Raw genomic sequence first — 17,089 nt, forward strand, 5'->3', positions numbered from 1 at the left:
CTCTGGGCAGCCTGTTCCAATACCCAACAGCTCTTTGGGGAAGAAATTGTTCCCAACATCCAACCTCAATCTCCCCTGGTGCAACTTGAGGCCGTTTCCTCTCGCCTTATCACTTGCTACTCGGGAGAAGAGACCAACACCTTCCATGCTCCAACCTCCTTTCAGGCAGTTGCAGAGAGTGAGAAGGTCTCCCTCAGCTCCTGTTCTCCAGAATAAACCACCCGAGCTCCCTCAGCTGCTCCCCAGCACACTTGTGCTCCGTGATGTCCCTCCCCTTCCTGTGTATCCTGACCTCCCGCTCCCACCCTGCTCTTGGCTCTACCTCTGGGCACCCAGCACTGCTAGAATGTACCTGGTACTCAAAGGAGGGTGTGAGACGGTAGTTGAGCATTTCCTGATGGAAAACTGGGGTGATGCTGCCAGACATCGGTGGGACAATCCACACCCAGTCGGCAGGACAACCTCCACGGCATCGGTACTCGTTCTCCATGTGCTTGATAAAGGACTCGGTGGCTGAGTGGTGATCCACAATGGTCACCTTGTCACTCTGTTGGAGGGAGAAGAGAGCAGAGCCAACAACTGTGGGTTAATACTCCCCAGAAAGTGAAAGCCAAAATTCTATATTTGCAGTTGTTTGACCCAAATATGCCACATTCTTGTAGTCTTACAGGACTGTGCCTTTGGAGATGACGCTGACTGCTGACCCTTGTCTTCTGAAGGAGCACAGTCACTGAGCAATGCCATTTTCCAGGGTTGAGATGCTGCCCTTGTCTTTCATGAGTAGATATGCTATGGGATGGCTGTTTTTCCTGTTATTTGTCATGGGCCAAGCAAAGACTACGATGGCGTGGACGGGATGGAGCACGCCTTGCTCAGCCCCTTGGGGAACTCTTTCATGGCTTGCACAACTCCAGGACCAGCTCTGAGCCATCTCTGGGAAGAACTCCCACCCTTTACAGTTGTGTTGCCAAGGACGAGTTCTGCTACTCAAACTTTAAGTGCAGGTGGGTCGAGAACCTGGGCCGATTCTTGCCTCATGGATGGGACAGAAGGGCTCGGTCTCGCCCCCTTGGGACACTCCCTCTGGACCAGCAGAGCTCAGGCGCTTGTAGTGATGGCTTCACAACATCCAGGGCACAGAGATTATTAAATTTCACTGCAGGCTCCCGGAATGACCCAAAACTAGGAGGATGCAGCCCAGTTTCAGTTGAGTGTAGCAGCTGCTGCCATTGTCCTTGGGCAGATGTCTCCATACTCATTCCATCCAGTCCTTGCATCCCTCAAGCCTGACCCAAGCACAACAGAGTCTTACTATGCAGGTACCTGGAAGCTGTACAGCACAGCAATGTTGATCTCCACCAGGGCCTGATCCTTCCACAGCGAGGAGGTTTTCCTCATATCCAGATTCATTTTCTTGGCCACTTGCTGTAACAAAATACGGTAGAAAGCGAACACATGTAATGGCCAAGAACCAAGGACTGAAGATCTCTGCCCGGGGAGAGGAACCCAAAGGAGGGACCCAGGCTGACACAAGGCACCTGCAGGGCAGGGCAGCACAACTGACTGATGTTTTCCCTTCCTTCGAGAGATGTGGTCCTGCTCTTTCCTCTCCTTGACAGAGGCAGGGCCAGTTTGGTCTCCCTTTCTCCCCCAGGCACAGGAAGATGACTAAATGCTGCTGAAAAGGGTCCTCAAGAGCAGTTTCTCTTTCTGAGAGTAGAAATCATAGAATCATAGTTGTCGGGAGAGACCCTCAAGATCATCAAATTCAACTGTCCCCCCACCCCTGGCACCGCCCCATGTCCTGAGAACCTCATGTCCGTCTGTCCAACCCTCCAGGGATGGTGACTCCAGCACTGCCCTGGGCAGCCTGTTCCAATGCCCAACAGCCCTTTGGGGAAGAAATTGTTCCCCACATCCAACCTCAACCTCCCCTGGCGCAACTTGAGGCTGTTTCCTCTGCTCCTGGCGCTTGTTCCTGGGGAGCAGAGCCCGACCCCCCCTGGCTCCAAGCTCCTTTCAGGCAGGTCAGAGATCAGGTGGTCTCCCCTCAGCTCCTGTTCTCCAGCTGAACCCCCCTGGTCCCTCAGCCGCTCCCATCACACTTGTGCACCAGCCCCCCACCAGCTCCATTCCCTTTTCTCAACTCGCTCCAGCTCCTCAAGGGCTTTCTGGGCCCAAAACTGCCCCCAGGATGTGAGGCTGCTGATCCATGTGCTGGGAAGAACAGACCCTTGCACCCCTTCCCATGCCAGACCTCCCGCTGCTCCTAAACTCTGTTCTTTCTCAGCCCGTTTCTTCTACTTGGAGACCTTCCCCCAGATGCTACCACAGATAGGCACATACACGCACAGACACTCACTCTCACCCTCTGGTTTTCAGGCACCTGGGTAGGGACGCAGCTCCTCCACATAGCACAACATGTCCCTTGGCAGAGCAGAAGATCTCCCTTGATGGGTGCAGATCCCCTGCACCAACACCTCCCCATGACCTGGCTTTGTCCTGACTCACTGTGTCCCCAAGTGCGGGGAGTCCCTGAGCCATGGGAGAGCACTCCAGGGGGACCCTGTGGGCTCAAGTGTCCCAAGTGTCTCAGCCACCTCTCAGTCTCACCACATCTTAGCACTTGACCTCAGTCAAGCACATGACCCGCTGAGCCATAAGATGCTTTGAGAATCCTATGGGGAGCTCAATAGACATCACACTCGCTGTGTTAGATACCAGCTGGCCCCATGGGACACAAAGAAACTTGCCAGCACATCACACCCTGGCCATGTGGCTCCAGGAGAATGGAACCACCCTGTCTTAGAGACACTTGGATATCCTGCACTCTCCCACTCAAGGCAACACTCTGCCAGTGTCCTGCCTGCTCCCCAGTACCTTCACACACACCTGCGGCCCCTTAGGAGCTCCTGGCACCCTCAAGGAGGGGAATTACCTCCAGTATGTTGTAGCGAGAGTTGTCACAGTAGTCCCGGACCCCAATTTCTGTGCCCATGTACCAGCCGCTGAAGGGGCAGGCGGAAAACTCCAAGCCGCCGATCTCAAGGAGCATGTTGGAAACTGCTGGCAGACCGTACCACTTCAGGCCCAGGTCCTTAAACCATTCAAACCTGCCGGGACACGAGAGGGTGAGGTGACCAGCTAGACCTCCCCTGGCCAATGCAGGCAGGGGAATGGAGGACGTTACTTTGCTACCAGCCACCAGGCTGAGGGACATGTGAGCAGAGTAGTTCCTGGAGGCAACATCTCCCTCAGGGGCTGTTTATGGGGAAAAATCAATAGATCAGGTGTGGTACAGAGTGGCCTAAGTTCTGAGAGACTTCAAGGAAAGGAAAAACATCCCTGAGACAAAGGACGTGACTTTTTTCCACCTCCAGGCTCTGCCAAATTTGTATCAGAGATGGGGGAAGAACTGAAAGAGGGTCTTGACTAAAGCACCCAAACCACAGCAAAGAAAAGCCAAGGACATGAGGTGACTTAGTGTAAAACCAGAGGAGCTGAGTCCCGCTGATCCCCTCCGGCAGTTTTAGGGCTTATTCTGACTTACTTGGGATGCCGGATGGGCACTTCCAGCACAAGCTCTGGAGGGATCTCAAAGAGCTCTGGGTCATTGCCGTTGGCTTGGAGGAGCAGAGGCAGGACATCGAAGCGCCCGTACGGAGCCTTCCAGCCTTGCTGAATGCAGATCTACAAGCAAAACAAGTGTGGGGTTTAGACATCCCAGCAAATCATCTGCTCTTCAAGCATTCTGGGCAGGTAGTTGCACAGCACTGAGCAGTGGCTTCTAACAGCATCTTTGCTCAGCCCTTACAGCCAAGTGATAACTTCCATCCAAGGGATCTACAACACAGGGCTGCCTGTCACAGTCAAGCCAGGACCATGTGAGGGGTATACGGGCTGAAAATGAACCTAGAATCATAGAATCATTTTGATTGGAAAAGACCTTTCAGATCATTGTGTCCAACTATTAGCCCAGCACTGTCAAGTCCACCTCTAAACCATGTCTCTAAGTACCTCATCTCTACGTCTTTTAGACCCTTCCAGGGATGGTGACTCCACCACTGCCCTGGGCAGCCGAACTGATCCCCAGGTAGGATCACAGCTCTGAAAAAGCTGTTTACCCTATTTGTGCCCATCATGGTGAAGGAGAAAACGGGTAAGAAAAACAGGGGAGTTTGGAAAGAGCTGATCAGAGCACTGGTGCTCTGTGTGCAGCGCCACGAGGCAAAAGGCAAATCTCATTCCTGATGCTCAATGGCCCAGGTCAGCAGTGGGCACACATGTCCTCCTCTATCAGCACCACCATCCAATCCCTTCTCAGCAAAAAGCAAAAGGAGTCTTTCAGTGCAGCTATGGCCAACTGTGCACACCTGGAAACAGCTTTTATTCCTGGGAAAATATCCAAAGGTGAGACAAATCCAGCCCCACTTCGTGGTGCTTCAGTAGGTGTGATAAACCCTGCTTGGCCCAGCATGTTCCTCACTCCTGGGATGGTCACAGAATCGTAGAATCACAGAATGGTTTGGGTTGAAGGGACCTTCCAAGGTCATCCATCCAACCTCTGCCATGAGCAGGGGCATCTTCACCAGCTCAGGTTGCTCAGAGCCCCGTCCAGCCTGGCCTGGGATGTCTCCAGGGATGGTTCATCCAGCACCTCTCTGGCCAACCTGGGCCAGGCTCTCACCACCCTCAGGGGCAACAATTTCTTCCTCATGTCCAGCCTGAATCTCCCTCCTTTAGTTTAAAACCATCACCCCTTGTCCTATCGCAACAGGCCCTGCTCAAAAGTTTGTCCCCATCTTTCTCATTGATCCCTTTTAAGTACAGAAAGGACACAATAAGGTCTCTCTGGAACTTCTCCAGGCTGAACACCCCAACTCTCTCAGCTTGGTCAGACCTTCTCCACACCCCACCAGCCCCATGCCCATGGTGCCCAGGAAGGTGCTTCAGCTGGTACCTCCGTCAGCTCCACGTTCGCAGGGTCTCCCAGGATGGTGCCGTCAGGCTGTTTGTAGCCGGCGTAGCGGATGAGCTGGGCGTTCCAGATGCGGAAATCATGCTTGCTGTCCGTCCGCTGTGGGAAGATGGTGATAGCAGATCTGGAAGGAAGAGGTAGGGCTGGTGAATGCTGAGGACATTGCAATGGCACAGGACAAGGGTCATCAGAGCAAAGAGAAATACTGGGACCACCGCGACACCTTCCCCTGATAGCAGGTCCCTTTAACGATCCCTGGGGCAGGTACTGGCTACAACCATCTCCTTAGACAATGTCAGCAAGGCCCAGAGCTGGGTTCCCACACATACAGAGTCCTTCGGATATAAACCCTGGTGGCTCACCTGAGGTTGCCTTTGTTGGTGGCGTATTTGATGTGGTTGCAGATATAATTGAACATCCCATGGGCTGTGGTGCAGTCCCGGGCATCGAACACCTGAAAGAGTGGAAGTAATTGTGGTAATGCTACAAGATGCTCCAGCTCCTAGGGCAGAGTCAAGCAGAAGAAACACAGCACAGGGAAAGCCCTAGAGGCTTTCTCTGTTTTTACAATACATGGATATCTAATCCAGCTGCCCCTTCTGCTTTAGAGAGGTGAGTCATCTGCTGCTCCAGCAAAACCTCCTCAGTGCAGTGCTCTCAACCTGCTGCTCTTCCTGACTTATCCACCAACAGTTCTGGTTTCTGCTCTTCGTCTCTTGTAGACCAATACTTGAAGCTCAGTCAGGTTTGAGATCCACTGAGAGGATGAGTTTGGGTTGGAAGGGTCCTTCAAAGGTCATCTAGTCCAACCCCCTGCCACGAGCAGGGACATCTTCAACCAAAAGACAAGCCCTGTCCAACCTGACCTTGAGTGTTTCCAGGAATAGGACATCTACAAAAGGATGGGGAAACCAAGAAAGAGGGTCAACAGGAGGCTTGAAGGCAACTTCTTGCAGAAATGGCTCCTCCCAGGGTTCAGATATGCCAAAACAAACAGTGGAAGAGAAGAACTGAAGGCTGCACTGGGAGTGAAGGAGACCCAGCCTCCCAGCCCCAGGCAGTACCAAACCCTGTGTGAAGCAGCCACAAGAACTGCTCAGCAGAACCTGAGCTCTACTCCAGATTACAGAGAGAGGCATCATCTCCATACCAAGGGATTCCATCAGAGATCACCAATTTAGATCCTACCTTATGCTTCCAGCTACTCAGAAGGGCACTGAGCCAAAGCTTCTCCTGCCGTCACATCTCTGTACCAAGGATGAGTGTGTCCTGCTGCCTCTCTTCAGGCAGAACAACAGTTTTGGAAGCAGCATGTAAAATATTGGAGCAGTATCTGATTTTGGAAAATCTCCAGAGCGTCACATTCTAGTTGGCCCCATTTCAGACACAGACACTGCAGCTACACCAACCCCACAGCTGCTTTTCCAGACTCCCCAGCCTGTGCACCCCCCAAGCTGTCAAGGAGAAGGTACCTGATGCCTCCTGAACAGCCCCAACCATACCTCTGCTGGGCTTCCCGGGTATTGGAAGAGCAAGATTTGCTCCTCTAGAACTTCAATGCATCCTTGGCCAGGCAACCTGCCAGCTGTGCTGGTGCTCACCTGCAGCTTGGACCACTGGATCCTGCCCACGCAGCGGGCTGCGTTTCTCCAGGCGTGCTTGGCTCCGTAGATCAGCTCTGTGTCCCGCAGCTGGTAGGTGTCAGTGGCTTCAATCTCCTTGGTCACTTCCTCCAGCCTTTCCATGTGGGCTTTGGAGCCAGATCTGCATGTGTGGGGAACAGAGGAGGTGTCAGTCAGCAACCCAGGCGGAGGGCAGGGAATCCTGCTGCTTACACCTGGGCACGAGTTCTTTCTTTCTTGAGCACAGAAGAGATGACGAAACACAAATGGGAGAGGTCAGGAATTTGCACAGAGGTACATAAAAAATGCTGGGAATGAAACTCTCCTGAAGAAGCAGCTGAATGTGGAGGAGCACAGGCTCACCCTGCTTTGACTCGCCGGTGTGAAAGATCAGATCATATGGGTCATAGAATCAGAGAATCATTTTGGTTGGAATTGACCCTCAAGATCATGGAGTCCAACTGTTCCCCCACCCCTAGCACTGCCCCATGTCCTGAGAACCTCATGTCCGTCTGTCCAGCCCTCCAGGGATGGTGACTCCAGCACTGCCCTGGGCAGCCTGTTCCAATGCCCCACAGCCCTTTGGGGAAGAAATTGTTCCCCAGATCCAACCTCAACCTCTCCTGGCACAACTTATGGCCATTTCCTATCATCCTATCACTTGCTACCTGGGAGAAGACCAACACCCTCCATGCTACATCCTCCTCAACATCTCCTACAACATTTCAGCATAAGCAGCAGCCAGGGCCTGCGACCTTCTCCAGCCAATACTTACCTCTTTATGGAGGAGTAGTACTGGTCAATGAAGTCCTTAGCCAAGAGGAGCACCTCTTCTTTTGTCCTGGTATCTTCTGGCTTGCGGACATGCTGGCTGGGGGTCATTACTGAGCCCATGCATATCTGCTCGGTGCATGCGGTGGACTGAGGAGACAGAAGGAGACACACGTGTCTTGGGTTACTGCAGTGCTTTTGGTTACTTGAGCTGGGCGGGGGAAGTCAACGATTAGCCAAGCAGAAGTCAGTGGCATCTTTGAGAAACAAGGATATTTCCAGCTTAGCTGTTTTCACACCTATGGGTAACATGTAAGACAGCTCAGGCGTGTGCTGTCATCTCTTGTCCCCCCTGATACGGACAATTGGGGCTCATGATATTCTTGCCCCAGCTTGGCATGAAGTCATGTGCTTTTCCTGATTTATCCCAGATGGGCTCCCCTCTCACCCAGCTTATTGCACCAGATATTTGAAATTCAGCCACCACCAGAGACAAGAAGCCTGGCCTGAAATCATCCAGTTCTGCATTCCCAGGTGACGCCACCTTGGAAACACCGTGTGATCCACTCCATTGTGCTCAGACAGCTTTTGGCCAGACCTATCAAGTCTACTCACCATCGCTGTCTTGAGGTGCAGCGTGTCGTGAAGCACGGAGCCTGTCTCCCAGTTCTTGATTTTGAAAAACCGCGGGCATTTGGAAGGACTTCCATTCACCGTGTTCTTAGTCGGGGACTGCCGCCCAGATGGTGGTGGCTGGACAAGAACCAGGCACAAGGTTAATATTCATTAATGAGATGCAGGAAAAAGGTCACAAAACAACAAGCAGCATCTTGTATTAGTGGATGCCTGTGCTTAAATCCTACTGATAATATGTTGAGACAAGGTATATGATCCAAATATTGGCATCCTACAATGGAGCGACCAACTCTCAATGCAACTGAGAAGTCGCCTCTGTTTACAGAAGAGCCAAACCTGTAGACTGAGAGTTAAAAACCAGAGAAATTACTTAGGAGAACATCATGTTCAAGTTTCCCAGTGGAAGACTTACCTCTCTAAAATGTATTAGATTATTTTTTAAGGAGCTTCACCTGCTCAGATTTTACACGTGCCAAACTCTGCCTCACTAATACGAGCACTGTGAGATAGACCTAACAGCCCATCATTCCTCTGAGCAAGCCAACAGCACATCTCCTTTGATATCAATGCTGCAAGATTGTAGGAATAAGGATGGATAAATTATGCAGGTAGGAGGGTTGCTGAATTATGCATAGTTGGGTACTTTAATCTCAGCTCTGAATCTCTGCATCAATGTGCTCATCCAGCACATCTTGAGTTATAAGCCAGCGTAAAGAGGAGGCGCAGCCAGTAGAGAGCTTGTCAGGAGAAGAGCTGGCTGCAAGAGCTTGTGTTTGCACATTTTCAGATAGTATCTTGTATTTCTACTGTGACCCTTATTTACCCCAAGCACTTAAAGAGCAATTAGTGTCTGCCAGCATGTCAGGGGACAGCGAGATCTGCGGTGGTACTGGGAAGCAGAGACAATTCTTTTAGAATCAGATGCTACAGTAGGGTGGAATTAGTCACCGCAATCACTACAGTGTTGCTGCAGGTTTCGAGGGGAGACTTGATCCCATACCAGAGCGTCCAGTCAAAGCCTCCATCACTTAGAGGCTTACAGCTCTGCAAAGAAAATCTGGGCTTGGACCAACTTTTGATACGGTCTTCCTACATGAATCCTGGAGCTCATGTCCCTTTCTAATCCACCTGCAAGGTTTTTTAAAGATGGCACCGACTTCAGCAGAGCTGTGCAGTGTCTCACTCTGCTTTTTGGTGGTTCTGGGCTCACGTCCCAGCTGCAGCACAAATCCAGCATTGCAGCCCAAAGAACCAACTGAAGAAGAACCAGCAAACAGTAGAAGAAGGTCTTGTTCCAGAACAAGCACTTTTGCTAATGAGCAAACCCGGGGGGGAAAGCAACAGGGGCCACAAGGATGACAAAAGCAGATGAGGCTCCAGATCTAACTAGTTCTTTGTTTTTCTGAAGCAGAGGGAGATTGATGCCTGATTAATTGCAAGACTGATGCCCCTCCAGGCACTGCTCCATTGCTCTGGTGGCAATGTTGGCCACATTTTTTGCCCAGTCCTTGTTTTTACCATATACTCCACACTTTTTTACCCCGGAAAACAGAGATTTTGCTGTCAAGCAGCCTGAGGCTCACAGTGTAACATCACACGCTAAAACAGATGCTGGGAACAGAGAGGATGGAGTGGGAGAGGTTTATAATGTGACCCCTTTGTAGGACCCTCTTTGGTCCTCACAGTTTCCAAAAACCACTCTCTGCACACCACAGGCTGTGCTGTCATGGGTCACTGTGACATTCCTCCTGTCACAAGTCCTGTGATCTTCCCAAGGAGTGCTTTGAAGTCTCTGGAGCCAAATGACCACACAGTGGATCTCAGCTTCTCCTTTCCAGACTGCAGAAAACAAATATAAGACTTCATACAGAGCTGAAAACCAGTAGGAAATAAAAAAGGACCTCCTAGATGTAGTCCTGGAACAGCATTATTTTTAAGTGGGTTTTGTTTTTTGTTTTGGGGAATCTGACCTGAATTATGGCACTGGAAGTTCCTGGTCATTTAATTCTGCTTGCTTTACCCTTTTACGAGAATTAAACCATTCCTGAGGCACCAACAGCATCCTGTGCTCTCTGAACCAACATGGGCCACCCTTAGGATGGAAGGGGATAATTTGCCACTTTTCTCCTGAACGTGATTGCTCAGAGCAGCTCCATGAGACTGGTAAAATATAACTGCAAACTGCTGCTCAAAAATGCAAACAAAACCAACCCTCACCTGTACCTCCACCTGCCAGCCAGCAGTCACCAAGCAGAGTGTGTTGGATGTATCCAGCACCAGTTTTTTATTCTGATTTAGTTTTAATTTGCTGATGGGGCTTTGGTGCAGCTTAGGAGATGTGTTGCTAAACCACATCTTGCAAGAGCAGATCTGGCCCAAGAGCATGTTATGAATCCAGATCTAGCAATGACCCCATCTTTAGAGCAAGCAAGCTCATGGTCCAAGCTGGTGGACATCAGTTGCTTAACCTCTGCCTACAGGTGTTCTACCTTCAACCTCTCTCAAAGCTTCTCCCTTTCCTTTCTGTATTTTCCCTGCAGAACTAGCAGGGTTTGAATCTTTGCTGAAAAAGGGTCACAGTGCAGAGACACAACGAATTCCTGGGATGCCATCAGGGTTGGAGCAGCCAAGGTGACACCACCTACAAGAAAGCGGTGTGCCAGATCTAACAGCAGCTGTGGAGAGAGCAACACCCCGCAGAAACTGGGAAAGAGCTTTGTGTGTGTGTGTGGATGCCTTTCCTGTGCAGCGCAGCTGAAGCCAAATATTACCCCTGCTTCTGTCAGGGAGGTTGCGTGAGATCCTTTCATGCTTTAATTAGGCAGCTGTGATATTAGTGACTCAAGAGTGGGACAAATGGAGAGACGAACGTAGCGGTCGGGGCGCACATGCATTATGCAAACATCTTTTCCAAGGGAGCGCGTTGGCACTTATCGTCAGGCTGCAGCTTGCGAGCTGTCTGCGGCTCGCACAGACGCCGGGCAGAAATGTGCCCAGCCCCGGGATGGCGGGGAGCATCTCCCGTGCTGCGGACCCCAGGGGGCTCAATGGCTCCTCAGCTTTCCACCCGCATCCCAGCTGGGTGGCAGGGGTCCCCGTGACCGTGGCGTATGTCACCCTGTGACAGTGGGAGGACGAGGTCTGCAGCATTAGCCCTGGTTGTGGATGTATTGGCATTCTGGCATTTCCTTCCAGACTGCATTAACCCTTCTAGCTGAAAAAGTGTTTTTCGCTTTTATAAAGCTGTAAATCATTCTTACAAGTGCAGAGCTCATATGACTCTCCCTGGTAGCTACACGGATGCAAAATCCACTGGTTACCCTGGACCCCCTGACAAATCCACCTGTATGGACTGAAATGCAACTTGCATAGGATCTGGGCTGGGGCAGACATAGCAACTTTCTGTGGGTCAGGTTTAGGGTCTGGGGATTGGGGTCCCGGTGAACAAGCGAAACACACTGCCTGATTTTGCAAAAAAAAAGAGGGGTAAGGATCAATGACTAACTGGTCTTTTAGCACCTTATTACGAGCCTCAGTGAGAATTCCCCACCTGGGCAAGTGAATCCACCAAATCCTGCTTTAAAGAACAATGTTTATAGAAAGCTCGCACTTGTCTTGACTTGCCCCTTGTTAACAGTATTTATTGCAGCTTGCAAGAAGTTTGGTTGCTTGACAGCCTGGGGAACGGCTGCAGGGAGCATGGGGGAAAACCAAACTGCCTCCAGAAGAGCAGGCATACCAGTCTGGGGATAAGAAGGATCAAAAGAAAGCTGCATATCTAGTGAAAAAGAAAAAAAAAAAATAAAGAGTTTAATATCAGCTTAAGACTGGGGATTTTGGCAGCCTTAACACAGCAAAAAATTAAGCTCTGAACACTGAAGGTTATAAAGTGCTTGTAGACAGACATGTACTTGCAATGAGCTTAGCAAAGGAGGCAGGGACAGCATCTTTCCAGAGCTGTGGCAAAGGGACCGGAGCTGTGACCTGTCCTTGGGCTCATGATACCTGCCACAGCGAATTAACCGTGTGGTGCGACATGGGCATGCCCGGGGTGCCGATACCCAGCATTAGGTTGTCTGTGCTGAGCTGCAGCCAGGCGAGAGGAGGGTGGAAATCGTTCCCAACTACATCTAAGCACCCAACCACGTTGGTTAAAACCTGGTCAGGAGCTTCTCAGCCACCCCGTGTGTGCATCAGCACCCGCACAGTGGGTGTTGTGTGTCCCATGAGCCTCCAACACTGCGTGCTGAAAACATGCACACAGGCATCGTTCTGCTCAGGAGTCCCAGGAGTTAAGAGTTAAGCCACCGGAGCCAAGACCATGTCACCTCCATGGGCATGAAGGGACCACATCACCTTGTGTGACCTCACCCCTTGCTTCTGGCTCTGCATCTTGCAAAATGCCCATGAAATGGGAAAACATCCCCTGGCAGAGCTGTGGCCTGGGAGGTGATGCTGGACACTGCTGGGTATCAAGGTCACAGTCAACATCTGGGGGCAGCCACATCACGAGTGACACCCACCCTGGGGTGGTCTGCACTTAAGGACATTCCCGAGCTGAGGAAATACTGATTTTCTCCAAATTCTTCATACAACTATTTAATCACTTTTCTGGAAAACAGTCCTCACTATGTCATCTGGAGAAATATAGTGGGACAAGGGGACCAGACAGTCCCCAGACTGGTCCCCCGTGTCCTGCCCTGCTCCTGGTTAATCCCATCAGGGAGATACGTATGCCTGAACAGGCTCGTCGGTGCACACGCACGTCATGTTTTCCCCAGGGTGATCTTTCCTCCCCGCCAGGGTCTGCCTTACATCTCTGGCTTTGGTACTAGGTGGACTTAATCCACTTTTGGCAAGGGAGCCTGAGAATTTATGTCTGTAGAGCGTGAGGAGATGAAAAGGCACCGTACAACATATTATCTGAAGTGCTCTATTGAATTACCGTCATATAAATCTAGAAGAACTTAACGATGCAACTCAGCTTTTTGCCACAAAAAGGGACAACGATCCCAAGGGAGGTTTCATAGTCCTGGTTCCTGGCTGTGCTCCCGTCCCGTTCTGGCCCCTTGGGTGACAAGCATCGTTCTCCAATGACCTACAACCTGCCCGAACCACGGGGAATTCAGCTTCTGGACCAAATGGGCTATACGCCCCATTACCTCTTGGGATCAAAGGTCTTCAGGGTAGTTCTTGCAGGTTCTTCATGGTGTGAGAACCCACCAGGATGGGTCATGTCCCCCAAAGCCCCTTCCCACCCAAGGCAGCACAAGACATGGGCTCCTACCTGGTCCGCTTCAGAGTAGGGGTTGTTCAGGACCATGGGCACGTTGCTCTTCCCCCACAGGTCACCGAGGACACGGTCATTCTCCATCCGGGCTGGTAAGGCTTTCTGTGGCTTGTTTTCCCCTTCCCTGAAACTAAAGGGTTAAAAACAATTTGGGTGAGCGGGCTGGGGGGTGGCTGGGTGGTGGGACCAGGTCCCACATCGATGGCTCTGGGACCTGCTCCAGCTGCTTCCCGCAGGAGTGAAAACTCACACATCACCCGTGGGAGGGAGGAAACACGTTGCCTCCACCGAGGCAATGAATCACCGCAGCGAGGACAACCCAAACACAATGGAAATTTCACCACCCGAGTGAGTGTGGTGCCTGCAAAACAGCAGGAAAACCCCACACTGGTTCTAGTGGGTTCACACACCGGACCCTCTGCACCCCAAAACCCAAGCTGGAGCCCTGTGAAAGCAAGCATGGAGCTGGGGGAAGGAGACTCGCGTGCACTTCCAGCTGCAAAACCCTGTTGCAAAACCTCATAGCAAAATCTCATAGCAAAACCAGCTGGGTTTGCAGAGCAGCATGGTGTTTATGAGCTGAAGAGAGGGGAAAAAGAAAAGCCAAGAAAAAATAGGTGGCTCCCAAGAGGAAGAGACATCTCTCTCTTCTCTTCCTGACCTTTACTGATGCTGCAAACGCTGGCGAGTGCAAGCGACTTTATTCCAGTGAACTGATGGATTGCCTCCATGGAACCGGGGGTGTTGGTAAGACTGAGGATGCCTCAGCGCTATCTCCCCTGGCCTGTGCAGTGAGATGGGTGTAACTCATGGTGCACAGAGTCTACAACGCACATTTTGTCTGGAGAACATACTGCGGGACGTTGGTGAGGCTGCTAAATGCCATGCAGGCAGGTGATGGAAAACCACTGCCACACGAGCTCTCACGAAACAGAAAAACAAATGGGGTTTGGAGACGTGACATTCAAAGAAGACGGGCTGAGGCATCCGCACCGATGGCACCAACCACCCAAGTGGGACCACGCGTGGGATGGAGCTCTGTGGGGCCACAGGCTGCAACGGGCTCATGTCCACGTTTCCTTCACCCTTGCTCAACAGCCCATCCAGGCAGCATGCCTTGGCAATTGTTTTCCTTCCACTGTCAGTTGTTAAAAGACTTCCAGATACCCACTGAAGTCAATAATGAGCTTTCCCACTAATGACAGCGAGCTCTGGGCACTGACCAAAGTAGGACACACGCGCTCAGGGCACAATTCACACCAGCACGGTGCTCTTGACACCATCTCAGGAAGATACAGATGTAAACCAAATGCAGTTTCACAATCCCTCTTGACCCCCAGCTTATGGCTTTAGGTATGGCTTAAGGAAAACGCTCCACTTAAAGATGATCTCCCTGTGCTCTAAGCTTTCTGTAGTTTTTCTACCTTTACTGAGCAATGCTCAGCTGCCAAAACATGACACCAGTCTGCTAGACACCTTCCAAACATTGGCTGCCTTGGGGTGAAAGTGGCCAGCTTGGTGTAAGTGAGGGGGTACAAGTGCAATAGGTGCAGTTTTGACTGGGTTTTCTATACCCCCCGGCAAAACAAAAAGAAAAAGCTGTTTTTTTGTGACTTGGCTCCTACGAGTACATGAAAGGGTTTCAATCAGATAAACCACAAGAAACCCCACCCGCTGCACCACACAGCAGCAGCCAAAGTCAACAGGTCCTGGGTCTCTGCTACACAGTGGCAGCCACGGCATTCCTGGGGCTGGGAACAATGATGAACTGCTGCACTGTACCTGCTCTGCTCTCCATCAGCCCACCCCAAGTGAAGCTCAGGGTCTCCTGACACCTCCAGCCTACCTTCACCCAGAGAATTCCAGCAGCAAGAGAGAGAATTAGCAGGATGAAAATTCAGCCAGTCTGGCTGTTCTCCCTATATTAAGGCCAGCTATTAAATTCCTTGGAAAACACTCATTTCCATGCCGGCACACCCCTGTTCTCTTACCCTGAGCCCCATGAGAGTAGGTCAGCGCAGAGGCACGGAGCACACGGAGTGATGAGCACACATGAGCCATCACATGTAGCTTCCAATGTGCTACTCCGTGTGACTGGCCCAAAATCAAGACACAAGCACTAAATCCATAGAATCACGGAATCATTTTGGTTGGAAAAGCCCCTCAAGATCATCGAGTCCAACCATAACCCACCCCTGGCACTGCCCCATGTCCTGAGAACCTCATCTCCGTCTGTCCAGCCCTCCAGGGATGGTGACTCCAGCACTGCCCTGGGCAGCCTGTTCCAATGCCCCACAGCCCTTTGGGGAAGAAATTGTTCCCCACATCCAACCTCAACCTCCCCTGGCGCAACTTGAGGCCGTTTCCTCTGCTCTTGGCGCTTGTTCCTGGGGAGCAGAGCCCGACCCCCCCTGGCTCCAAGCTCCTTTCAGGCAGTTCAGAGATCAGAAGGTCTCCCCTCAGCTCCTGTTCTCCAGGCAATGGAAGAAGGTAATGGAAGAAATCCCTTGGCTTTACTGGTGCCTGAGCCTCAGCAGAGGGAACCTGCCTCCTGGGACACAGCCTTTGCCTCTCTGCAGACAGGAGCGGCTTGGGCAGACAGACCCCAACGTGCCAGATATCCCACAGGTGCCTCCAAATGACACTGAGCACTCCCTGCAGGCACCTGGCATGACCCGCCCTTTCCAGGAAGGTGTTTGTGAGCCCATCAAAATGGGCATCTGCCAACACGAGGGAACCTTGGAGAGAAGTTCATCACTCGGTAGCAGCAGCAGTTGGGAGGCTGCACGCATAATCTCATTGTCTGCACACCAACAAAGCCATAAATGCCGTTACGTGTGCCAACGGCACAGAAAAAGACCATATGCTTGAACTAAATCATCACCGTTGCTGGTTACTTTGTCTACTCCACTGGAGTGGGTCCCTGCTCCCATTTACTGGCCCTGAGCATCAATTGACAGTGAGATGCTCCATCCTGAGGAACAGCAAAGTCCAGGTGCGTGCTAAGGGCTGGATGCTCAGGAGCAAACACTCCACATCCCGTTGCACGTTTGCAACTGGGGCAGAAACAGGTTGTGTATCACTGTTCCCAATGGACTTACAGCTGTGGGAACGAGGCAACGAGGTGCTGACCTCCCCCTGAGTCTCTGCTCTAAACCCACAGCAAAGTGGAGCTGCAACAAAGTCATTAGACTGAACTCCCGGTTATATTTCTTGGCGTTGTGCTGTGGTTTGCTCGGTGTGGGGTGAGGAGGGGCTGTGGGTGCGTGTCCCTGCACAGACCTTTCCCGGATGACGCTGCCCAGAAGTATCCGGCTCTGTCTTTTGGAGAGAAACAGGGAGAGAAAAGCCCATTCAGAGCAGCCGCAGCCTCACCCCAGATGGGGAAAAAAAAATTTTAAAGATATCAATTGCTTCATTTTACAAATATTTCCTGCCCATTTCTTATAAGTGCCTTGTTTGCGAGCCCAGGCAGGAACAGGGTCTTTTGGGTCAGTTATTTTCCTCTCTTTCCTTGGCTTCCCCAGCCAGCAGCAGTGATGCAGGGTGACCTGCCACGTTCATACGAGGATGTCACTCACACGCTCCAGGAGCCTGGCCAGATGGTGAAAACACCGTGCCCGAGCTCAGCTCCAGAGAGCGTTTCCAAAAGCACTTTATCAACAGGAGAGCCCAAAGGGACATTCACGGGGTGATGGGGGGACGCGGTTCCCCCAAGGGGTGTTTTGAGGCAGGAGCAGCCCCATCCCCAGCTCCGCAGTGGAGTGGGGAGCTTGGGCACTTTGGGGCATT

General features: G+C 51.6%; 1 protein-coding gene across 6 annotated transcripts in view; it reads right to left on the bottom strand.

The window, feature by feature from the left end:
* Nucleotides 1–17,089, bottom strand: part of NOS1 (nitric oxide synthase 1) — an 82,629-nt gene that overhangs the window by 26,460 nt on the left and 39,080 nt on the right. For all 6 annotated transcript variants that reach the window (XM_065033862.1, XM_021288185.2, XM_065033861.1 and 3 more), the window contains exons 3-12: nucleotides 13,295–13,427; nucleotides 7,987–8,124; nucleotides 7,376–7,521; nucleotides 6,580–6,742; nucleotides 5,341–5,432; nucleotides 4,961–5,102; nucleotides 3,551–3,690; nucleotides 2,939–3,113; nucleotides 1,324–1,425; nucleotides 353–547 (exon numbers count right to left, since the gene is read on the bottom strand). In XM_065033862.1, coding sequence (XP_064889934.1) covers nucleotides 353–547; nucleotides 1,324–1,425; nucleotides 2,939–3,113; nucleotides 3,551–3,690; nucleotides 4,961–5,102; nucleotides 5,341–5,432; nucleotides 6,580–6,742; nucleotides 7,376–7,521; nucleotides 7,987–8,124; nucleotides 13,295–13,427 — 1,426 coding nt within the window. The remainder of the gene's footprint in view (nucleotides 1–352; nucleotides 548–1,323; nucleotides 1,426–2,938; nucleotides 3,114–3,550; nucleotides 3,691–4,960; nucleotides 5,103–5,340; nucleotides 5,433–6,579; nucleotides 6,743–7,375; nucleotides 7,522–7,986; nucleotides 8,125–13,294; nucleotides 13,428–17,089) is intronic.

Source organism: Columba livia, chromosome 17, assembly GCF_036013475.1.
Source record: "Columba livia isolate bColLiv1 breed racing homer chromosome 17, bColLiv1.pat.W.v2, whole genome shotgun sequence".
Taxonomy (NCBI): Eukaryota; Metazoa; Chordata; class Aves; order Columbiformes; family Columbidae; genus Columba; species Columba livia.